Raw genomic sequence first — 24,510 nt, 5'->3', positions numbered from 1 at the left:
CATGTGTGAGAAGACACACAAAGCTCAGGAGCAGGTGTCCCACTGCAGCATAGGAATACCCATAGCATGCTCAGTGGATTTGGGGCATATTAAAATTTTTCTTGATGAACCAGCACCTGCTGGCTCTCCTGGACTTTCACATTCGTGCCTTTACAACCTTCCTTCCTCCCAACCTTCCTTCCCTTCTCTTTCTCATTTGTTCTTCTCTTCTCTCCCCCTGTGGTCTCCACTATGGCCACAGCTAAGCTGACAGTCAACGTCTTGGACGTCAATGACAACACACCCCGCTTCCGCCCCTTCGGGGTCACCTACTTCACTGAGAGGATCCTGGAGGGAGCCACACAGGGCACCACGCTCATCTCCATCTCAGCAGTGGATCCAGACAAAGGTGCCAATGGGCAGATCACCTATGAGCTGCTGAACCTCTCTCCAGAAGGTTACGCCTGTCTGGAAGACCACTCAGCAGGTTGGTGGCCTGGGGAGGTGGGACTCTGGGGCAGGTGGGTGACCTGGGTCAGGTTTCTCATTCCAGGGTCTGCCATCCTCTAGGGAAGGTTGTGGCCAACAGGACAGTGGACTATGAGGAGGTGCAGTGGCTGAACTTCACCGTCCGCGCCTCCGACAACGGCTCTCCCCGCAGATCTGCTGAGATCCCCGTGTACCTGCAGATCGTGGACATCAATGACAACAACCCTGTTTTCACCCAACCATCCTACCAGGTGAGCACCCCTGTCAAACTGTGGGTATGGGGCTGGGCCCGGACAGGCACAGAGCTGGGGGTTCTCCAGGGACACCTTTTCTTCCCTGTGCTTGAGCCCCTTGGAGAAGATGGTCAATGCTGGCACGCGCTTTGTGCCAGGGCGTCTGGCTGTGCCCAGTGCTGGGTGCCAGCTGTGCCAGCTGTGCCCTCAGTTACTGCCCACTGAGACAGCACAGGTTGAGCCAGTCCTGCCTGCTGCCTCTGTTGCAGAAAGCTGTGTTTGAGGACGTGCCCTTGGGTACGGTCATCCTGAGTGTCACGGCCACTGATGCAGATTCCGGGCAGTTCGCTCTCATCCAGTACAGCCTGAGCGATGGAGAGGGCAAGTTTGGGATAAATCCCAACACGGTAAGGAGCCAACCGAGGCTGGAACAGAGCAGGGGAAGGGAGGGGAGGCTGAAATGGTCCCAGCTTGTGCCTTGCTCCCACACCTCACCTTCTGCCCCTTCTTGAGTACCAGCTCTGCCAGACGAGGTCCACCTGAAGGTCTCTGTGTGCTGCAGGGTGACATCTACATCCTGTCAGCCCTGGACCGGGAAAAGAAGGATCAGTACACACTGACAGCCGTGGCCAGGGACAACCCTGGGGATGTCTCCAGTAACCGTCGGGAGAACTCTGTGCAGGTAGGGCTCTCCTCCTCCCGTCACCCCCTGGGTGCTCGTCACCAGCAAGAAGGTGTTAAAGCCCCACCTTTCCTCCCCAGGGGCTGGACTGGGGGGAATTAGGCAGAAGGAAGAGCGGGTGACGCCAGGAGCTGTGGGGTGGATGGTGCAGGGCACTTTGTGCTGCAGGGACAGCACGTCGGCAGGAGGGGCAGGGGAGGGCGACACTATTGTCTGCAAGGGCTGTGGCATGAATGGCTGCCCCAGCCACGGCAGCCCCCATTGTTGGAGGCAGGAATTCATTTGGTGGAGTTGAACAAATAGCAGGAAGGGCACCTCTCTCCAGCAGCAGAGCTGCAGGTCACAGCAGGGGTATGGTCCCAGGGGCTGCCCAGCCTTCCCCAGCCTCACATCAGCCAGCTGTGCTTTGCCAAAGGTGCTGATCACAGTGCTGGACATCAACGACGTCAGGCCCCAGTTCAGCAAGAGCCAGTTCAGCACCAGCGTCTACGAGAACGAGCCGGCGGGGACGTCAGTGATCACCATGAGTGCCACCGACCTGGACGAGGGGGACAATGGCGTGGTGACCTACAGCATCGAGGGTCCTGGAGCGGGTGGGTGCTGGGGCAGGGGCTGTTCCCCAGGGATGAGGGTTAGGAGCAGGAAGGAGTCATAGGCACCAAGCCTACACCCATCTCCTGTGGCTGGTTTGGATTCCTGGGAGTGATACTGAAAGTGGGAGCTTTCTCCATTTCTCTGCAGTTTCCAGTTCCTCATCTCATGGTGTGGGATGTTAGGGCTTTGTCTGCCTTCATCCTGCAGCCCAGCCTTGCCTTATGCTCTTGTCTTCCCTACCCCAGCAGGACTTTCTATTACACTCAGTGTGTCCTGGAGCAGACTCACTGCCTGCTTTAGGTGAAGGCTTTGAAGGGCAAAGAGGTGTGGGTGGACAGTGATAGTGCCTGAAATCCAGAATATCTGCACACAGAGAAATTACAGAAATCAGCCAAAAGCTCCCCTGTGCCAGCCTGGGCAGAGTGAAGCACAGACAGGGCTGACCAGGGAGTCGGTCCCAGAGACAAGGATGTGGCAATGGGTTGGCATGCTCTGAAACCCTGAGACCACCCACACCCCTGGCCTGCTGTGAGGCGTGCACTTCAGCTGGTTATACCCATTTCTAGTCACACTTTATCTGTGCAAAGTGTCCTGAGCCAGAGATGTGGGGCTTTTCTCTGTCCCCAGAGGCTTTCAAGATCAATAAAGACTCTGGGCTGGTCACGTCCCGGCGGCGCCTGCAGTCCTACGAAAGGTTCAACCTGACTGTGGTGGCCACGGACAAGGGGCATCCCCCTCTCTGGGGCACCACCATGCTCCACATCGAGGTCATTGACATCAACGACAACCGCCCCGTCTTCGTCCGCCCGCCCAACGGCACCATCCTGCACATCAAGGAGGTGAATCCCTTGGGAAGGAGCAGGGTCATGGTGTGTTGGGAGTGTGTTCAGGGGCACTCCTGCCTGTAACAGCAAAATCCAAACTCCATCTCCACTGGGGATGCAACCAGACCTTGATTTAGCATGTGGGAAGAGGGTTTGGGTCATGGGGGTGGACGTTCCAAAACAGCCTCTGTCCATACGTGCGAGCAGGGTGGTGGGGCAGATTTGGGGAACAGAAACCCCAGCAGCGCTCAGAATTAGTAAACAGCCGGTGCGTGCAGACCGTGTTTATAAACATGGGCTGGAAATGCTGACTCTGGAGATGCTTCTCCTTTCTGGGAAGCCAGGCTTGACTCAGCCAGTCCCCAGTGCATGTCTCAGCCAGTCCCCAGTGCGTGTCTCAGCCAGTTCCCAGCCACCCAGACACTGCCTCAGCCAGTCCCCAGCCACCAGCCCAGAGGGGATCATGGCTCCATGCTGCCAGCCCCCTGTTCTGTTTTGGGTGGTGGGAGCTTGCTCACCTCCAAACCAAGGGATTTTGGACCAAGGGGGTCTGGAGGGGCTGGGGGAGCAGGTGAGGTGTTGTGGTGTTGTGGTGTTGTGAGGTCCCCAGGATGAGGTGAGGGATGAGAATTTGACTCCATGTTCTCAGAAGGCTGATTTATTATTTTATGATATGATATGATATGATATGATATGATATGATATGATATGATATGATATTATATTATATTATATTATATTATATTATATTATATTATATTATATTATATTATATTATATTATATTATATTATATTATATTATATTATATTATATTATATTATATTATATTATATTATATTATATTATAGGAATGCTTTACTAAAACTACACCAAAGAAAGAGTAAGGATACATCAGAAGGCTAAACAAGAATGATAATTTAAAAGCTCGGACTGACTCCTCGGAGTCCAACTCAGCTGATGGTGATTGGTCATTAATTAAAAACAATTCACATGAAACCAATCAAAGATGCACCTTTAGTAAATGATCTCCAGACCACATTCCCAAGCAATCAGATAGTTATTGTTTTCATTCTTTTCTGAGGCCTGTCAGCTTCTCAGGAGAAAATCCTGGGCAAAGAGGGTTTTTCAGAAAATGTCACGGTGACAGGCTGTGTGTGTGCAAGCAGGAGATCCCCCTGCGATCCAACGTCTACGAGGTCTATGCCACGGACAAAGACGAGGGTCTCAACGGAGTGGTGCTCTACAACCTGCTGAAGACAGGGGCAGGGAACAAGGACTGGGAGTATTTCAGCATCGACTCGGTCAGCGGGCTGATCCAGACGGCCATGCGGCTGGACAGGGAGAAGCAGGCAGTGTACAACGTGAGCCAGCCAGGGCCCTGGGGCTGTGGGTCTGCCATGGGGCTGGTGGGATGCACGGGATGTGGTGGGGATGGCACCAGTTGACACAGCTGTGGAGGTGTCACACCTTAGCAGGAACTGGGTGAATATCAAGTATCTTAGGGGGGTTGCATCCTGGTGGGCCAGCACCCAATTCCCTGTTAAATCCCCCCAAAATTCTCCAGCATCCAGCCGTCCTCTCTGTCCCTGCCTCAGTGATGTCTCCCAGCCCGGTTTTTTCCAGGACAGCCCTTTTGCCTCTCTCCCCAGCTGATCATCGTGGCCTGTGACCAGGGCCAGCCACCCTATGAGACCATGCAGCCGCTCCAGGTAGCACTCGATGACATCGATGACAATGAACCCATCTTCCTCAGGCCACCCGTAAGGCACCAGGGTGAAGGGGGTGGGGTGCAGGGGGTGCAGGGGATGCAGGGGATGCAGGGGGTGCAGGGATGGGGATGCCAGCGAGCACGTGTGATGGAGCCTGCAGACCTGGGCATCACCATTGTGGGGAGAACCCTGGGATTTGTCTGCTTTGGTTTAAAGCAACCCCAACCTTTTATTTAAGTGCTCATGACGTTCCTTTCCCTGGGGTCTCTGGCAGAGGGACAGTCCCCAGTACCAGGCACTCTCTGTCCCTGAGCACTCACAGCCTGGCACCGTGGTGGGGAACGTCACCGGTGCAGTGGATGCGGATGAGGGCTCCAACGCCATCGTCTACTACTTCATAGCAGGTGGGCGTGGAGATGGCAGCTCTGTGTCCCCCACACTCCCCTCACCCAGGATTTCCATCCTCTCCTTGCTGCCTCTCTGCCCTGCTCAATGGGCAAGGTGGCATTTTGGAAGTGCCAAGCCCCAAGAGGACTGACTGGGGGTGCCTTTCTGCACCCAGCTGGGAACCAGGAGAGCAACTTCCAGCTGAGCCGAGAAGGGAAGCTGAAGGTCCTGCGGGACCTGGACCGGGAGAAGGAGCCGTACCACTCCATCATCGTCAAAGCATCCAGCCAGAGGAACTGGGCTCCTCCCCGGGGCCAGCGGGCAGCCAGAGCCCAGTTCTGGGACCTCAGCGAGGACCTGACCCTGCAGGAGGTGCGGATCTTCCTGGACGACATCAATGACCAGTCCCCCCAGTTCACCAAGTCGGAGTACACGGCGGGTAAGAGGTGCCAGGGGCTGGGGGGGCACCTGGAGCCAGAGATAATCCAGGAAAATCCAGCAGGGTAAAGGGGCAGTGGGAGCCAGCCTGGCCCCAGGTCCCTTTCCCATCTCTCCCTCAAAGGGGTTGCCACCGATGCCAAGGTGGGGTCGGAGCTGATCCGAGTGCTCGCAGTGGACGCCGATGTGGGCAACAACAGCCTGGTCCTGTACCACATACTGGGCATCCGCTACATCAAGCAGCACTCCAATGACTCCGAGGAGGTGGCCAACATCTTCAGCATTGGTGGGTGCCCAGCCTGCTGCAGGAGCATGGGGCCTCAGGCAGGGACATCCCTGTGGCCAAAGATATCCCCATGGCTGGGGTCACTGATCCCGTCTGATGGTGTTCACAGGGGTCTTAGGATGAGGGAAGAGACAAGGATCTGACTCCATGTTTCAGAAGGCTTGATTTATTATTTTATGATATATATTATATTAAAACTATACTAAAAGAATAGAAGAAAGGATTTCATCACAAGGCTGGCTAAGAATAGAAAAAGAAAGAATGATAACAAAGGCTTGTGGCTCGGACAGAGAGTCTGAGCCAGTTGACTGTGATTGGCCATTAATTAGAAACAACCACATGAGACCAATCCCAGATGCACCTGTTGCATTCCACAGCAGCAGATAACCATTGTTTACATTTTGTTCCTGAGGCCTCTCAGCTTCTCAGGAGAAAAAAATCCTAAGGAAAGGATTTTTCATAAAAGATGTCTGTGACAATCCTGGGCTTGTCACCATCCCTTCCACAGGAACCCTTGATGGCATCCTGCGAACCTTTGACCTCTTCACTGCCTACAACCCCGGCTACTTTGTGGTGGACATTATGGCCTCTGACCTGGTGGGCCACAACGACACGGCCATTGTGGGGATTTACATCCTGCGGGATGACCAGCGGGTCAAGATCATCATCAACGAGATCCCTGACAAGGTCAGGCAGTTCGAGGAGGAGTTCATCAGCCTCCTCTCCAACATCACCGGTGCCATCGTCAACACAGATGATGTGCAGGTAACCATCCACCTTGGAGCTTGCTTTGGGGGGTAGGTGGCCTTCCACACGCCGTTTGGGAGGTTTCCTTCGAGGGAGTCCTGCCTGGATAACCACAGACACCCCTGGGTTCTGAAGGTGATGGGTAGACCCCAGGTTGGGGTGTACTGTGGGAGTCCAGATGATGCTTGAGGGTCTTCTGCCACACAAGCACACCTCAAGGATGCTCAGGAGGAGACTCCTGTCCCACCCTGCAGACTTTGCTGTCTCTCCCCAGTTCCATGTTGACAAGAAGGGCCGGGTGAACTTTGCCCAGACGGAGCTGCTGATCCACGTGGTGAACAGGGAGACCAACCGCATCCTGGACGTGGAACGGTACGTCCCCTGTCCCCCCACCCAGCCTGGCTCCCCGGGCACCCTGAGTAATGTCAGGGTGCCCAAGCAACCCTTCTCTTCCCAGGGTTATTCAGATGATAGATGAGAACAAGGAGCAGCTGAGGAATCTCTTCAGGAACTACAATGTGCTGGACGTGCAGCCTGCCATCACTGCCCGGGCACCCGACGACCTCTCAGCTCTGCAGGTAAGGGTCCAGCTGGGCTTGGAGGAGCTGCTCACAGCCCTCTGGGGGTGGTGTCCCTTCCCATTGGGACTGCTCAGTGCTGGAGAGGTGTTCCACCTGTATAACCTGGGGCATGTGGCCACCAGCAGGAGCTGGCTGCATGCTGGAGGTTCCCCCCATGCCTCTGTCTCTCCTAGATGGCAATCATCGTGCTGGCTGTCCTGCTCTTCCTGGCTGCCATGCTCTTCATCCTCATGAACTGGTACTACCGGACAGTGTGAGTGACTCCTGGGCTCTGCCCAGCCCCTGCAATGTCCCCTTAGACCAGGGGGACCAGCGTGCCTTCTCCTGGGCCTGGAAATGCCAGCAAGCAAAGGAGGGCATCACCTTCCTCCAAAATCCATGGTTTTAATACTGATGGTATTGGTATATCTCCCCTCAAAGCTCCCCAGCCTTATTTAATATTTAATATTTATTGCACATCCTGTATGAAGGGTTATTGCAAACGTGTGTGTCCTTTTCCTTTCCAGCATATTCTTTATTTTCTTCCCCAATTGGCTGTGTTTCTTTTGCAGGCACAAAAGGAAACTGAAAGCCATCGTGGCTGGCTCCACTGGTGAGCAGTGTTTGGGGTGTCCCAGCTGCATGGCAGAGTGGGGTGTCACAGGGAGACAAGGGGGATATCATGGGGTGTGTATCAGAGTTGATCCTGCCCAGCAAGGTGTGATGGTGGGAGGCCTTTCTCAGCATCAAACTCTGTGTTACCTGCCACACCCCACCGTGTTTCTCACTGCCTTTTTGGTTCCTCTTTATCCCTCCCGGATAAAGAAGTGTCACCCCATGGTTTGCTGCCAAGCCCACCAATGCTGCCCTGTAACTCTAATCCCTGCCTTTGCAGGGAACAGAGGCTTCATGGACATCATGGACATGCCAAACACCAACAAGTACTCCTTTGATGGGTGAGTGCCATCTCCTGGGGCTGGAGGCTGCTCCCAAGAGAGGGATGCCTGTGTTTTGGAGCCAGGAGGTGGAGACATAATGTCTCTCTGCTCTGCTCTGCTCTGCCCTGCATGGAGCATTGCTGATCCTGGGACACGCTCTCACTCTGAGAGCTTCCTAAGCTAAAAAATATTATACTTTCTTCTGTGACTCCATCTCTGCCAATCCTGGCCAGGTTTGGGGTAAGCAGAGATACTGGGCAGGGTTGGACACACATCTGGATGCAGAACAGCCAAATTCATACGTGCACGGGGCAGGAAGAGGCAGTGCAGCCTCAGCATCAGGCTCTGCACGGGGTTAGGGATGACGCCGCTCTTTGCCTGCCCTGATGGCCGTTCCTCACCCCGGCAGGGCCAACCCGGTGTGGCTGGACCCCTTCTGCAGGAACATGGAGCTGGCGGCGCAGGCGGAGCACGAGGACGACCTGCCGGAGAACCTGAGCGAGATCACGGACCTGTGGAACAGCCCTGCCCGCACCCACGTGAGACACAGCCCTGCTGGGACACCTCTGTCCCCTCCGTGCCGCCCCCGGCAGCTGCTGAGCCGCCGTCTGTCCCCGCAGGGCACCTTCGGCAGGGAGCCCTCGGCCGCCAAGCCCGAGGATGATCGCTACCTGCGGGCTGCCATCCAGGAGTACGACAACATCGCCAAGCTGGGGCAGATCATGCGGGAGGGACCCATCAAGGTGAGTGCTGAGGGCGTCCTGCACCGAGGAGTCTTCTCTGCACCTTCCAGGTTCGCAGCGCCGGAGGGTGGCGTCGCTCCAAAAACTGCTGGGATGAGGCCAGGCTCCCTCTGAGCAAGCCACCTCCCCTGGATAATCCACAATCTCTCCCCCTCCGCCCAGGGCACGCTCCTGAAGGTGGTGCTGGATGATTACATGCGCCTGAAAAAGCTCTTTGCCCAGCGGATGGTGCATAAGGCCACCGCCAGCCAGGGGGACCGCTCCTCGGTCTCGGAGGTAGAGGGGTGTGCGTGGCTCTGGGGACATGCTTGCCGTGCCCTCTGGGATGCCGTGTGTCCTCCTGGCCCTACAGGCTCTGCTCCCTGTCACCCAGTGCTGCCCCCTCACTCTCTGCTTGGTCTAAACAAGCCAGATATTGGTTTTCGACTGGTTCCCGCTGCTGTTTTTTCATTGGTTTTCCAGGATGCTGGTTCCCCACAGTGGCTCCCTGTGTTTCCTCTGATCAGCACACAGCACCTTCTCCCTCGGTCTCTCTGACCCCAGGAGAGGAGCCCTCTTTGCAGACTGGGCTCTGTCCATCAGCTCCCATTTCTGCCAAGGCTGGCCAAAGCTGTGGGGGATCATCTTCCTTTCCTTCTGCTTCTCTGGTTTTTGCCTCGAAAACACAGGGTTTTGAGGCAAAACTGTTGGGATGGAGAGTGTTGGTGCAGAAGGGCTGGTCTGGGGAGAAGAAACTCCTTCTGTGGCCTTCTACCCTTCCTGGGGGTGCAAAAGGAGGGGCAAAGAGAGCAGAGGGCAGCAGTGGGATGGGAGATGCCTTTCAGCCCTTCTGCCCTCCATCTATCCATGCCCTAATTCCCCTTTAGCCCCATCCAGCCTTCCTTCATCTTCTTTCCCTGTCTGCCTCCTGCCCCTCCACCCTCATACAACCCCAAATTCCAACCTGGCTCCAAACTCCTCCTTGGCCACTCTGGGGGCAGCTGCAGGACACAGCACCCACCTGGGAGCCAGTGCCTGAGCTGGGGCATCTGCCCAAGGATGGAGCAGTGCCTGAGCTGGGGCATCCGCCCAAGGATGGAGCAGTGCCTGAGCTGGGGCATCCGCCCAAGGATGGAGCAGTGCCTGAGCTGGGGCATCCGCCCAAGGATGGAGCAGTGTCTGAGCTGGGGCATCCAATCAAGGATGGAGCAGTGTCTGAGCTGGGGCATCCAATCAAGGATGGAGCAGTGTCTGAGCTGGGGCATCCAATCAAGGATGGAGCAGTGTCTGAGCTGGGGCATCCAATCAAGGATGGAGCAGTGTCTGAGCTGGGGCATCCAATCAAGGATGGAGCAGTGCCTGAGCTGGGGCATCTGCCCAGGGGTGGAGCAGTGCCTGACCTGGGGCATCCAATCAAGGATGGAGCAGTGCCTGAGCTGGGGCATCCAATCAAGGATGGAGCAGTGCCTGAGCTGGGGCATCTGCCCAGGGATGGAGCAGTGCCTGAGCTGGGGCATCTGCCCAAGGATGGAGCAGTGCCTGAGCTGGGGCATCTGCCCAAGGATGGAGCAGTGCCTGAGCTGGGGCATCTGCCCAAGGATGGAGCAGTGTCTGAGCTGGGGCATCTGCCCAAGGCTGGAGAGACCCATCTGGAGGTCCTCTCCTAATGATCCATGCTCTGAGGGTGCTTCACAAGAGGAGGGCCCTTCCCTCTGGGAAGCCAGGAGCTGCTCTGGTCATTCTCCCTCCTGCACGGCTCTCTTGCAGCTGATCCAGAAGGAGCTGGAGGACGAGGAGGAGGAGCGCAGCCCCAGCCAGGGCAGCCTGCGCTTCCGGCACAAGCAGCCGGTGGAGCTGAAGGGTCCGGACGGCATCCACGTTGTGCACGGCAGCACGGGCACCCTGCTCGCCTCCGACCTCAACAGCCTGCCCGAGGACGACCAGAAGGTGCTGGGCCGCTCTCTGGAGACTCTGACCGCCGACTGCGGGGGCTACAGCGACCACAACGCCCGCACCGAGTCGGCCAAGTCCACGCCCCTGCACAAGATGCGGGAGGTGATCATGGAGAGCCCTCTGGAGATCACCGAGTTATGACGAGCGCTGCTGCTGCTCCTCCAGGCAAGCCGGGGATGAAGCACAGAGCAGGGGGGCCGTGCTGGGGGCCGGGGGCAGCCCCAGAGCGGAGCTCGGCCCCCTCTTCCCCCGCAGGAGTCCGGGCTAGCCGGTGCACATCGCTCCGGCAGCCTTGGAGAGCTTGGCCCCGGCAGAGGGCTCTCAGGACCGGAATGCTTTTACTCGCCTGTCATTTATCCACGAAACCATTAAATTTTTTTTATTTTTATTATTAAAAAAAAAGTTTTTTTTTTTTCTAAAAAAAAAAAAAGGGAAAAGAAAAGGTGAATGAATCTGATGAGTCCAGACTGGACGGGGGGGAAGGTGCAGTGAGAATGCAGATGATGTGCTGCCACAGCATTCCCGGGCACAGGCTGGGGACAGGCAGCTGTCACACCTCGACCACGAGCATGGGCAGGGCCAGGGAAGCGTGGGGAGAGACCTAATCCTTTTGGCATTAACGTCACCTTTCCAGTAAGGAAAGACCCCAAAAAATTAAAAAGAAAAAAAAAACCCAACCCAAAGACATTCCTCCATTTTGCTGGCTTTACCAAAACTTGTTGCAATGTCAAAAAAGAGAGAGGCTAACTGGGGCTTCTGGATGTCGAGTGCTCGTGCGTGTCTTTTGTTGCCCTTTTCTTTCCCCTTCTCTCTTGCATTTGGGTTTGTTTGTTCGGGGGTTTGTTTCCAGTCGTGACCTTGTGGAGAGTTTCGGGCACGGTCTGTTACGGGACTCAGAAATACACTGTCTATGGCTTTGGGTAACCTGTCTGTCGTCCTTCCTGCCCACATCCATCAGGCCCCAAACCCCCTTTGGGAAGAGAAGACCCTCTTTTAACTCACCCCTCAATCCATCATCTGCACGAGATGCCCCCTGGGTGTTGCTGCACCTTGGATTTCGGAGGAAGCATTAAATGTTCTCCCACACTCCCACTGCAGCCCCCAGCACGAGGAGGAAGGACACAACCAGCCAGGCTCACGGGAAGAGTTTATTTGTGGTGGGATGCTCCCATGCACGCCCAGGAGCAGGCACTGCAGGCATTCCCCTGACACAGCAGGGAGGGACGAGCCAGCACCCGCTGCCCTCACCCCCACGGCTGGGGCAGCACAGGGCCCCCAGCAGGGATGGGGGTGTCACAGGAAATCCTGGCACTCAAACTCATTCGTTTTAGGTTCACTGCTGCCAGCCAGCAGTGGGGGGCCAGCGTTTGGGCAGCAGAACCCAGCCCAGCCCACGGGGACAGATCCACGTTGCGGGATCTGGGCCGTACGAGTGGCTCGGGGTGGGATGGAGAGGTGGAGAAGGGATTGGGGATGGAGATAGAGGTGGGAATAGAGCTTGGGGATTTTGCAGTAGCCCTGAGAGATGTCAAGGCTGAATCCCTAGTGCTGAAAATATCAACGAGTCCCTTAACCTGATTTGGAAATCCAAGCCCCAGGAATGGAAGAGGAAGCGGCCGAGGTTCCCCGCAGCCCCACCGGCGCGGCGAGGCCAGGTGGCTCCTGCCATTGACGTCTGTGAGCATGGGCACGTCCCAGGGAAGGGAGCCAGGATCCCCAGCCACATGGCAGAGCAAGTCCAGCCAGCTGGGGAGATGGCTCCTAGTTCCACACGTGGCGCTGGCAGTGCGCGACAGCCTGGGGAGGGACGGGATGGCACTGGGATGCAGGGACTGCCAGCACGGCACCTGGGATACAGGGACTGCCAGCACGGCACCCTGGGACACGGGGAGGGGACACAGCTGTCACTTACATTGCACTCCACCGCCGTGGCCATGTTCTTGCACCAGTACTGCGGGCCCCAGACGCAGGGGGCTGAGCCCAGGAGATCCTCCTTGCCCGAGTCGCAGGCTCTGATTTTCTGCATTGCGAAGGAAAAGGGTGGGAGGGAGAGGAAGGAAAGCCCCATGAGCAGCCTCTGACCCTCTCCTAGCCCACAGGCTGGGACAAGGGAGGCCCATCTTGGCCCGGGCTGCCCCAGGGGTGAGGACACTTACAGTGCAGACGAAGGTGGGGTCCATCATCTGCACGAAGAGCCGCACGGCCGCTGGCTCGTACTGCAACACCAGCGCCTGGCACTGGGAGGGAGAGAGGGGTGAGCCTGGCAGGGGGGTCAGGGGAGGCTTTGCTGGCTTGGTCGTGCCCCCTCAGCTCACCTTGCTGGTCAGCGGCATGGGCAGCATGGCGCAGCCCTTCTCCAGCACCTCGCCCAGCTCCTCCAGCGTCTCGTTCTTGAGCAGCTCGTTGTCCAAGTAGGTGATGACGATCTGGCAGACGCTGCAGAAGGCGCCGGCGCTCACCGCCAGCTGCTCCAGGGATTCAGCCCCTGGAGGACACGGCCGTCAGCACCCAGAGGAGGGCACGTCCCCCTGCCCGGGCTCGGGGTGCCAGCTCACCGGACCGGGTGTCCCCAAGGCGGGGGCAGCAGTGCATCAGGGCGCACACGGCCGCGGGGTCGGTGGCCTCCAGCAGCATGGTCACCACGGCCTTGCCGTAGGAGTTGACGAAGTCCTTGCACTGCCCGATGACGCCGTGGGGCAGCATGTAGCACACCTTCTCCATGTCGTTCACCAGCTGCTCCTGCCGGCACAAGGCACAACAGGGGAAGCTCCTCGCTGCCCCTCGGCCCCCTGTGCCAGCCCCCAGTGCCAGCCCCCAGCGGTGGGGCTCACCTCTGTCACGTTGTTCTCCAGCAGGCTCTCCACTGTCTTCACGGTGAACTGGCACACGTCACACAGCGGAGTGCTCCCCACCCTGTCCTGTGGGGACAAGGGGGTGGGATGCATGCTGAGCCCCCCCAGTGCCACATACATGTGTCTGAGAAAGCCTTTCCTTAGGATTTTTTCTCCTGAGAAGCTGAGAGGCCTCAGGAACAAAATGCAGGCAATGATTATCTGCTGCTGTGGAATGCAACAGGTGCATCTGGGATTGGTCTCATGTGGTTTTTTCTAATTAATGGCCAATCACAGTCCAACTGTCCGGACTGTCTCGGCCAGTCACAAGGCTTTGTTATTCAATCTTTTTCTATTCTTAGCTAGCCTTGTGATGAAATCCTTTCTTCTATTCTTTTAGTATAGTTTTAATAAAATTTATATCATAAAATAATATATATCATAAAATAATAAATCAAGCCATGGAGTCAACATTCTCATCTCTTCCCTCATCCTAAGACCCCTGTGAATACCATCACACCCCAGAGCCACCCTCATCCTGTTCCACCATCACCCCCTAAGTAAGGCATCCCCCAAGAAGGGCATCCTCCAAGTAAGGCATCCCCCATGTAAGGCATTCCCCAAGTAAGGCATTCCCCACCTCAGATAAATGATGCTTGAGGGAATAAAATACAAAATGAGGCTCTCCCTTTTACAGTGTTTGGATTTCAAGGAGCACAGCAGAATTGAGGGGGTCCCCACTCACCCCCAGCATGCTCAGGACCTGCATCACCCTCTCTGTGAGCAGCGTGTGGAGGGGCAGTGCCGAGTTGGAGGCGCAGAGTCCCAGCTGGCCACACAGCTCCGATGGGTCCTGGGGAGAGAGACACCCCAAATCAGGAGGGCTTTGGCCCCTGGGAGGGGAATTTCAGCACATCAGGGCATGGATCTCACTTACCTCAGCCTGCTACCAGTGGAGGGGTCAGAAAATGGCAAGAAAAAATGAAAAGAAAATGTAATTTCAGCAGTTGCGCAAAGCAGAGAGGAGGGGAAAAACAAGTTAATATTTTGTAGGAATATTAGGCGGTGAGTTTAACAAAATAAAAGGATCATTTGCTGCTGATGGTCACTGGGTACCAGGTGGCACCCAGAGACCCCAGGCACTCCGGGGTGCCCTCAGCCTCTTACCAGGTAGTGCAGGAGCTGGGAGGCCGTGTCCGTGTACTCGGCCAGGGAGCGCTGGCACTGCGGGAGGGAGGCACAGCGTCAGTGCCCAGGCAGCGCCAGGCATGGGCTGGCACCCAGGGGAGAGGGCAAAACATCCCTGGGAGTGCCAGGGCCAGGCTGGGCACTGCTACCAGTAGGTCGGACGTGACATACACACGGGATTAGCGTCCAAGAAAAAAAAAGGTTTTTATTCTGCATATTCTTTACATATTATTAATAAAGTTTATATAATCATAATACATAAACTTTCTATATTTTATATATATATTTATATGTATTTTATATAAATAAGAATAATCTTATATATATAAGAATATTATATATATAAGAATATAAATTTTTTAGGTATTCTTAATAAAGTGTGATTTTAAGTTATTAACTGTATTAACTATATATAACTACATATATATATTTATATAAATATAGTTATATAACATGCAGAATAAATTTTTTTATTTTTTTCCAAGAAGAAAGATTTTTATTCTGCATGTTCTTTATATATTCTTAATAAAGTTTATATATTCTTAATATATAAACTTTATCTATTTCTATAAATACAAAAATATTTTATATATATATATTCTTACATATAAGAATATTCTTATATATATAAAAGAATTTTATATATATATGAGAATATATATTCTTAATAAAGAATACATATATATATGAGAATATATATTCTTAATAAAGAATACATATATATATTTATAAAGAATATATATATAAAGAATATATATATTTATATTTTTATATTTTTAATATATTCTTAATAAAATGTGATTTTAAGTTATTAACTGTATTAAATGTATATAAATACATATATAACATGCAGAATAAAAACCTTTTTTTTCCAAGAAGAAAAGTTTATTATTCTGCATATGCTTTATATATTCTTAATAAAGTTTATATAGTCTTAATGTATAAATGTTTTATATTTATATACATAAATATATATTTATATATTGTATATATATTCTTATATATATAAGAATATTCTTCTATATATATAAGAATATTCTGCTATATATATAAGAATATTATATATATAAGAATATATATTCTTTAGATCTTCTTAATAAAGTGTGATTTTATTAACTGTATTAACTATATATAGCCATATATATAGGACATGCAGAATAAAATCTTTTTTTTTTTCCAAGAAAAAAAAAGTTTTTTATTCTGCATGTTCCTTATATAATCTTAATAAAGTTTATATATTCTTAATATATAAACTTTATATATTTTATATATAAAATATATTAAAAATTATATATAATATATATTAAATATATTTTAATATTTCATATATAATTTTATATATAAGAATATTCTTATATATGTAAGAATATTATACATAAAATAATATATATTCTTTAGATATTCTTAATAAAGAATATATATTCTTTAGATATTCTTAATAAAGAATATATATTCCTAATATATAAATTTTATATATATTTATATATATTCTTATATATATATAAGAATATTCTTTTATATATAAGAATAGTATATATAAGAATATATATTCTTTATATATTCTTAATTAAGCATGATTTTAAGTTATTAACTGTATTAACTATATATATAAATACATATATATATATAACATGCAGAATAAAAAACTTTTATTTTCCAAGAAGAAAAAAGTTTTTATTCTGTGTGTTCTCCAGCTTATATACTCTTAACAAAGCATGATCTTCAGTCATTAACTACATCACAATAACTTAGTATATTCATTGGTGCAAAGCAATTAGTGTCAATATAATTGGTAAAAGTTTTACAGAAATTTAATAAGGCACATATGCACATCTACTTATGCACGTAGTCTGGCTTATAAAAATTTTCATGCATCTTTTCTAAACTGCTGCCATCCTGACGGCCTTGTCTTCTTCCTTGCTATGTACACTTGAAAATTATCATTGTTATTTCTTCTATTAACTCAGCTTTGCTTGCAGCCCAGCTGCCAAGCCCCTCCACAGGACAGGGCTTGGAGCAGCCTGGGAGTGTGGGAGGTGTCCCTGCCCACGCTGGGCTGTCCCTGCCCATGGAGCCCCTCCCAGCCCAACCCCGGTGTGGCTCCCTGCTCACCTGCCGTGCCAGGGGGGGTGGCAGGGTCAGGCAGACCCTCTTGGCGTGTGCCACCAGCGCCCAGCTGAAGGCAGAGTTGGTCCCCAGCGCCTCCTGCACGGCCCTCGCCAGCTGCAGGCAGTCCCCACACACCTCCTCCATCTCCTGCAGGGTGACAAGCACAGGGACACCTTGGTACCCTCCAGGAATGTGCCCCTTGTTGATGGAGTGACAAAACTCTCCCTTGTCCCCTCAAAAAGGAAATAAGCCCAGAAGTTTCTCTCCTCAATCAGGTAAAAAGCCACCTCATAGGACCTGGGGGGCTTCACCTCAAACTTAAGGAGAGCCAATTGGACAGGAGCCAAAAAATCCCACCTGGGAAATTCACTAGAAAAAGAAGAGAACAAAGAAACCAATCACTTTTGTGAGGTGTTTTACCAGGAGTAAGAACCTCCTGCACCTGGCTCGGTTTTTCTCTCTAAGGAGTTTGTTATTTTGCCTTTTATTAAAACCTTTTTGTTTCCAGAAAGGTTTTAATAAAAGGCAAAATAACAAACTCCTTACAGAGAAAATTCTGCCACAGAAGCCACCCTGCTGATTTTCTGCCTCCAAAGGTAGCTGAGCTCTCCTGGGTGTGAAATAGATCTCCAAGAGCTTTTGAGACCTGGCTTGAGGAGGAAACTATTACTGTACCCCATGAAATAAAACCAATCCCCCCACCCCCAACCTGCATTTGCAGGGCTGGGATTTAATCACTGGCTGCAATTTGGGGCAGCACTCTGACCAGCATCTCTCATTTCCCTCCTGCATCCTGAAATATCCCCCCAAACTGACAACACTGCCAGCCAGATGTAATTTCAGCTCTGCAGAAATTCTGGGGGCTTTCTCTAATTGTTGTTAAGTAGGTGATACTTTTAAGGGGATTCTCACCCCTGAGCAGCATTAGGATGCTGGCACGGATTGTCCAGAGAAGCTGTGGCTGCACCATTCCTGGAAGTGTCCAAGGCCATCTTGGATGGGGCTTGGAGCAGCCTGGACACGTTCCCTGCCCATGGCAGGGGTTTGGAATGAGGTGATCTGTAAGGACCCTTCCCACCCAAACCATTCCATGGTCCCATGACCAGCACCACCCCTGCCTGTGCCACGGTACCTGGGCCTCGCCGTGAGGCAGATCCTGGGGATGGAGCAGGAGGGGCACGTTGGCCATGAAGGGGGCAATGAGGTCAGCAAAGTCCTGGCTGGGGCCTGTGGCAGCTGCTGGTGGCTCCTGGTACTTTGGGGTCCCCGTGGTGGCTCTGTCCAGGCGCTGGCACAGCCTGATGGTCCCACACACCACCTTGGGTTCCGACTGGGGGAGCAGAGGGGTGGGGTGGGGCTTGAGGCTGCACCTCCTCCATCACACCCAGTCCCCCACCCACCCCCACCCTGGGTCATTTCCTGTGGGAATCCACAAAATCAGAGGGTTTGGGGAAAGCTGCAAAAGGCAGGCCCCAGAGACAGCAGAACTGTGATTAGAGCCAAGCAGCAGCCATGAGATTGGTCAGCAGAAAAATTATTTTAAAAGTAGAAAAGCAAGGGCAAATAGAACAATGGTCTGTGTATTAACACTTGTCTAGAATAACTCTCTAAGCTACAGAAAAGTTTATCTAGCAAGATATTAGGAAGTTTGAAGCTTAATAATGGAGCTCTGTGCATTGTGTTCTAAGGCTTACAGGCAGGTATTGTATTTGAAATGAGCAAGCATTGTTTTAACCAAAGGTACGTGTGCTTATAGTGGTTGGATAGAACCACTGTCAATGTGCTTTTGCTTTGTGTGATTGGTCAAAAAACTTATAAAGTAAGTTGTAACATTAAGTTCTTGGTCTGCTGCCTGGGATGTGAGCTGCTGGCATCTTCCCATTGTCATCACCATGGAATGAGAGTGATGCTGGAAAATCAAACAGCTCAAGGCACGTTCCACAGCAGCCCCATCCCATTGGTGAGTTGTACATACACCCCCGACCAGCGATAATTTCCCTCTCCATCTCGTCCTTCAGATGGTTTGCCCCAGGCTCCAGGAGCATCCTTTGCTCTGCAAGCCCCCAGGACATCCCAAGCTGTGGGAAAACCCAAACCTGGGGCTCCCCCTTCCTCACCAGCACTTGCTTGCCCAGCTGGACAAGGACGAGGATGCCGGTGTCCACCATCCTCTTGCACTTGACAGACCAGTCTTGGAAGGGCAGGTACTGGCATCTCTTATCCAAGAACAGCCTCAGCTTCTCCTGGGTGACAGAGAGAGAGGTCAGGGCCTCAGTGGGGTTGGAAGGGAGGAGCGCCAGCCCCACTCCCCTTCCCACTGAGACCCACCTCGGTGCGGTTGTCCTGCAGGATCTTGCCCACCACAGAGACTGCCACCTGGCACAGGTGACAGGGGATCCCCTTCTGCTGAGAGAGAGGGGACATATCAGGATGCTGTCACAGCACCCAGACCCTCTTCAGATCCCAATCTTCCACCCCAAAACCACCCCGGGGCACCCATTGGCTTCTGCCATTTGCTCTGCTTTGCTCTGTGCTCTGTAGCCACATTTCTCTTCACAGAGAAAAGCAAGGCACAATTCTTCCCAAGAACATTTCTGGGTTTCACATTCTCTGAACATCAGAGGAAGGGAAAACACAATTCTTATCATTTGCTGTGCCCATGTTTGTGCCAAAGTAGAATGCAATTTGGAGATTGTTTACCCAAAGTCATGGTGTCAGGGCCAAGTGTGTGTGTGCGTGTCAGGACTGTCGGGTGACAGTCACAAGATTCAGAGCAGTGTGTGCAAGGTTGAGTGCTTAACAGATTCAGTTTTAGATGTATAGAATAATATAGTATAATGAAATAATTAATGTATAGAATAGTGTAGTATAGAATAATATAGTATAATAAAATGTAGATATATAGAATAATATAGTATAATAAAGTAATTAATCAGCCTTCTGCTATCCATGGAGTCAGATGCATCATTCTCTACCCTGGTCAGGGCCATCACAGCACTGCTATAGACACGGATGCTGGGGTGGGCAGGCTGGGATTCTCTTTCCATCTCCATGTTTGGGGCAGACGGGCACCTCTCCCGCAGCCCCCCGTGTTCCCTGCTCCCAGTGCCTGGTCCCACATATCCCCTGATCCCAGTGCCCAGTCCCACACATCCCCTGTTCCCAGCCCGGTCCCACACATCCCTCATTCCCAGCCCGGTTACCCCCAGCCCCAGTCCCACACATCCCCCGTTCCCAGCCCGGTTACCCCCAGCCCCAATCCCACACATCCCCTGTTCCCAGCCGGGTTACCCCCAGCCCCAATCCCACACATCCCCTGTTTCCAGCCCGGTTACCCCCAGCCCCAATCCCACACATCCCCTGTTCCCAGCCCGGTTACCCTCAGCCCCGGTCCCACACATGCCCCGTTCCCAGCCCGGTTACCCTCAGTGCCCGGTCCCACACATGCCCCGTTCCCAGCCCGGTTACCCCCAGTGCCCAGTCCCACACATGCCCCGTTCCCAGCCCGGTTACCCTCAGCCCCGGTCCCACACATGCCCCGTTCCCAGCCCGGTTACCCCCAGTGCCCGGTCCCACGCCGTGAGCCGGCAGAGCTCCAGCACCCCGCACTTGGCCGCGGTGGCCGCATCCCGGCACCAGTGCTCCGGCCGCTCGCTGCACTCGTGGAGGGGGCTGGCCCCGGCTGTGGGCGGGGAGAGGACACTGTCAGCCCTCAAGGCACCCCAAACGAGTGATGCTCCTCACCCTCCTGCTGTTATTCCTCCTAAATCCCAAAGTCGTGGAGGGCGGTGGGGGTGTTTCATTTAGAAATGATTTTTTAAGGTCGGTTGTGCCAGTGCTGAAAATTGCAATGCAAGATGTTTTCAATTCCCATCTGTATGGCAGATTATCTTTGTCAAGTGGGCAGTTTGCCTGATCTCTCTCTTTGAGTGACCACATTCACACCTCCCTCAGGAGTGGACATCTGCTGATAACAGCTATTGAATGTCCCTGCATGGCTGATAAGAACTGTAACATCCCATTGGGAGATGCTCTGCCCAGAGGGAGGAGCCAAGCATTGCTACCCAGATATAATCCAGAGGTTTTGAGACACCAGCACGGCTTTCTCCACGGGATTCCCCAGAGGAACAGCAGCTGTCTCTTCTTTGTCGCAGACATCTTTTCACTAAAAATCCTTTCTTTAGGATTTTTCCTTCTGAGAAGCTGAGAGGCCTCAGAGACAGAATGTAACCAATGGTTATCTGCTGCTGTGGAATGCAACAGGTGCACCTGTGATTGGCCCATCTTGGATGTTTATAATTAATGGCCAATCAAGGACCGAGCTATCTCGGACAGAATCCAAGAGAGCTGCCTTTGTTATCATTCTTTTCTTGTCTATTCTTAGCTTAGCAAGCTTCTGAGGAAACCTTGTCCATCTTTTTCTTTTTAGTATAGGTATAATGTAATATATATATATCATAAAATAATAAATCAAGCCTTCTGATCATGGAGTCAACATTCTCGTCTCTTCCTTCATCCAAGAACCCCTGTGAACACGGTCACACTTCTTCCACTGGATCTTCAGAGGCAGAATCCATCCTTCTCTACAGGACCCCCCTTGCTCCAACAGAACCACCCCTGACACTGCAGGAGGGCTGAGCCACAATTCCAATGGGACTGCCGCCAACACCCTGACCCACAGGGTGTCAGGTTGGGTTCTGACTCTGGCAGTGTTGTTCTAGTGTTCTGCATTGTTTATTTTATCCTTTTTTTTTCCTTCCCTATTAAAGAACTGTTATTTCCTGCTCCCATATTTTTGCCTGAGAGCCCCTTAATTTAAAATTCATAGCAATTCGGAGGGGTGGGGAGGGTTTACATTCTCCATTTCAGGGGAGGCTCCTGCCTTCCTTAGCAGACTCCTGGCTTTCCAAACCAAGACAGCCAGGCTGCCAGCTTTTCCAATGGGATGTCTGTCACAGGGTCAGCAGCAAAGGGAATTTGGGGCTCATCCTCAGCCTCTCAGCACCCTCTGACACGCCGCGGAGGCGGCCCCTGATAAAAGCAGCAATAAATCTTGCAAAACGGGCAAACCCAGGGCGCTGGTGCTCAGCCCCGCACGGCAGCCGGATAATCGCGCCACGGCTCCCGGCAACGATTGAGCAACCCCACTTTTGGTGGGGTTCTTTTGGTTTGATTTCTTCCCCACGACAGCATTTTCTGCTGGCTGTAAATGCCCAGCCTGGCCCGCCCCGGCAGCGTGGTGGCGTGGCGCAAGAGCAGCGCTCTAATTGTCACCTCGGTGTGTCAGGACTCATCCTGGATGGGGCGAGTGTTTGCTCGCACCGGGAACTGTGCCCACCCAGGATGCGGCTGGGGAGGAGGCGGCGAGAAGGCACAAGCCAAGCCCTTCGCTGCCTTGCTTTGGCCAGGAGCTGCTCTGGGAATTTGAGGGCAGAGGGACAGACAGACAGACCCTGCTGCAGAGCTTTAAGCAAAGCACAAGCCTCCTCGCTCCGAGCATTCACATCCAGCTTTTAGCCCCCAGCCCTGTCTGTGATTTTGCAGAGCAGGAATAAAGCCAAAGGCAGAAACTGCTTTTTCTACCCGACCCTGCTCTTATCAGGTTTCTCCCCAAAAGCCACTTTTCCTGCATGCCGGATTTTGGCAACACCTCCAGCTCATCCATGAAACAGGAGCGTGAGGTGCCCAGGGCCACCCTGCAAAGTCCCGGGCGCTGTGGTTGTGGCGAGAGGGGTCCAAGCCCCCCACACCATCCCCGCCTGCCTCAGAAGCGCTGCCGGGTGCCGGGAGCTGTTTCAGCCCTGATTTCCCCATCGGGCTGCCATTGGGGCAGGCGGGCCCCGGGGCAGGGCGAGTCCCCCCGGGTTCCCAGGCTTCCCACACACCCGTGCCACACTCGCCCCATCAGCTCAGAGGGATATATTTATGTTTTTCAACCCCGGCCCCAGCATCAGGGCAAACAGGAATGGCAAGTCAGCGGAGGCATTAAGGGGCAGCACCAAAACCAAGGAGGCGGGAGACACAACAAGCCCACAGGTTTTTTTCTGAGCTGGTCCTCCCGCAGCATCTCTCACGGAGCTGTGTTGGAGCCCGGACCCCGCGGTGGAGTCGGGAGGATCTAAAAGACGCGGGGGATTTTGTTTCCTGACTCGCAGAGATCCTCAGCTCAGCACTTACTGCTCACCCTGCTCAAGCTGAAGGTCAAGCAGCAATTTCTGGGCCAGAAAGCAATTAGGACTAATCATAACACCCAGCAGCTGAGAGCAGGGGGAGCTTCCCCAGATGGAAAGCACTGCCACGGGGCAAGCAACTGGGGCAGCTGGTGTCCCGTGAGCTCTCCTACACGTTCCAAAGCCCTGCTGGAGCCACCTCGTGCTGCCAGGGACACAGGCAGCAGCGTTATTAAATGATGCCATTTTGGGCAAAGGAGCAAGGCAGCGATGCTCCCGTGCCGCGGCATTCCAGGCCAGCCACAAGTGCCCTATTGCTGCCTGCCAGGCCCGGGGGATGGGGTGGGCTTTGCTCAGGGGGGATGCAGCAGCGAGCTCCAGCTGTGGCAGGGCTATGCTGGCATTCCTCGGAGCCCCGGAGCGCCCCGGCCGAGCCGGCAGAGCCTGGCGAGCCGGTTGTGATGTAAACGCCGGGGGTGGGTGGCAGCGTGGGCCCCAGCGCCCCAATTCCCGGCCTGGCGCACGCCCCTGTTGCACCAAGAACCATAAATACACTTTTCCCAGCTCCCAAACCCTTCTTTCTCGCCGAGGCTCGCAGGGTCCCGGTGCCGCGGCATCCCCCGGGCCGTGCGGCCGGGCCCCGCCGGCTGCCGGGCGGGCGGCACCGCAGGGCTCGGACGTGCCGAGCACAGGTGAACATTCCTGCTCTGCCTGTTGCCGGCTGGAACACCCAGACACGTCCCCCCCAGGCCGGCTCATGTGTGTGCACCCACAAAACCTGGGCACGTCACAGCACAGGGGCCAAGCCTGCGCTAATTGGGGTGCGAGGGGGTTTGCTTGCAACAGCAGAGCTCATCGAATTCCGGGGGAGATTTCCCCAGGAAGCAGCGATCTGCCCCCAAGCAAGGAGCAGGGGTTGGGAGCAGGCCTTCCTTCCCCAGCTTGGTTCCTGGGGATGGGCAGAGGATGAATGACTAAGGGCAGCAGCAGAGGTTTGCCTGCAGGAGGATTCACTCACAGATACCCAAGTGCCGACGCTGGGAGGGCTCCTGAGGTGAGTAGAGAATATCACCCCATCACCCTTCCCAGAGCTCAGCAAGCCAACAACCTCTGTTGCCATCTGCCAGCAGAGCCAGCTTCCTGCCTCCTGCATCTCCTGGGAGGACCCTCAGGACAAGGACAGCTCCATGGTCACACTGTTGTGACAACCAAGTGGCTTCCCCAGCTCAGAGCAGCAGCCAGGCCCCAAACTAAGGGCAGGAGAGAGAGCAGCCCCTCTCCCCCACTCTGTCACAGCTTCCCTCCTTCCATGCCCCAGCACACCACCAGCTGTGCCTGAATCCCAGAGAAGGGAGGGAACAAACCCCCTTTACCCTGTGATCACTTTCAAAGACCAAAGTTCCAACTCTGACCTCCAGGTGGGCAGCACAGACAGCGGTGCCACCTTCCCCAGCTCTCCTCTGCCCAACTCCAACACCAGAGGAAGCACAATATGGAACTTAGACACCAAAGCTGGGAAGAGTTTTGGGATTCAGCAGGGTTTTCTGGGCTGTCCACATCCTACCTACCTCCAGGCCTGGCCTTACCTTGGTAGGAGCCCAGGCACACAGAAATGATCAGCACCAAGCCACTCCATTTGCTCTCCATGCCGTTCCTAAGAGTCCTCAGT

General features: G+C 53.2%; 2 protein-coding genes across 2 annotated transcripts in view; one reads left to right on the top strand and one right to left on the bottom strand.

Moving 5' to 3' along the window:
- The window catches only part of CDH23 (cadherin related 23), a 224,500-nt gene extending 213,033 nt beyond the window's left edge, over nt 1-11,467 (top strand). Inside the window, exons 49-69 of the mRNA XM_066554157.1 lie at nt 242-466; nt 550-719; nt 971-1,108; nt 1,264-1,383; nt 1,799-1,976; nt 2,605-2,816; nt 3,970-4,164; nt 4,453-4,563; nt 4,787-4,916; nt 5,075-5,338; nt 5,462-5,623; nt 6,132-6,388; nt 6,645-6,742; nt 6,828-6,948; nt 7,125-7,204; nt 7,503-7,543; nt 7,826-7,886; nt 8,278-8,407; nt 8,489-8,611; nt 8,774-8,887; nt 10,358-11,467. Of these exons, the coding sequence (XP_066410254.1) occupies nt 242-466; nt 550-719; nt 971-1,108; nt 1,264-1,383; nt 1,799-1,976; nt 2,605-2,816; nt 3,970-4,164; nt 4,453-4,563; nt 4,787-4,916; nt 5,075-5,338; nt 5,462-5,623; nt 6,132-6,388; nt 6,645-6,742; nt 6,828-6,948; nt 7,125-7,204; nt 7,503-7,543; nt 7,826-7,886; nt 8,278-8,407; nt 8,489-8,611; nt 8,774-8,887; nt 10,358-10,684 (3,257 nt within the window). The 3' untranslated portion in view covers nt 10,685-11,467. The remainder of the gene's footprint in view (nt 1-241; nt 467-549; nt 720-970; nt 1,109-1,263; nt 1,384-1,798; nt 1,977-2,604; nt 2,817-3,969; nt 4,165-4,452; nt 4,564-4,786; nt 4,917-5,074; nt 5,339-5,461; nt 5,624-6,131; nt 6,389-6,644; nt 6,743-6,827; nt 6,949-7,124; nt 7,205-7,502; nt 7,544-7,825; nt 7,887-8,277; nt 8,408-8,488; nt 8,612-8,773; nt 8,888-10,357) is intronic.
- An 837-nt stretch (nt 11,468-12,304) lies between these two features.
- On the bottom strand, nt 12,305-24,488 carry LOC136559623 (prosaposin-like). Its single transcript, XM_066554932.1, has 15 exons — nt 24,428-24,488; nt 20,229-20,353; nt 19,000-19,077; nt 18,789-18,914; nt 17,804-18,001; nt 16,675-16,818; nt 14,542-14,598; nt 14,312-14,320; nt 14,120-14,227; nt 13,375-13,461; nt 13,099-13,282; nt 12,859-13,028; nt 12,700-12,780; nt 12,456-12,563; nt 12,305-12,340 (listed from the first exon to the last, which is right to left on the bottom strand). Exons 1-15 carry the CDS (start codon nt 24,486-24,488, stop codon nt 12,305-12,307), a joined length of 1,572 nt encoding a protein of 523 aa, XP_066411029.1.
- Nucleotides 24,489-24,510: the final 22 nt, after the last annotated feature.

Source organism: Molothrus aeneus, chromosome 8, assembly GCF_037042795.1.
Source record: "Molothrus aeneus isolate 106 chromosome 8, BPBGC_Maene_1.0, whole genome shotgun sequence".
Lineage (NCBI taxonomy): Eukaryota > Metazoa > Chordata > Aves > Passeriformes > Icteridae > Molothrus > Molothrus aeneus.
The sequence above is the reverse complement of the archived record's forward strand: the minus strand, read 5'-3'. Positions and strand labels throughout refer to the sequence as shown.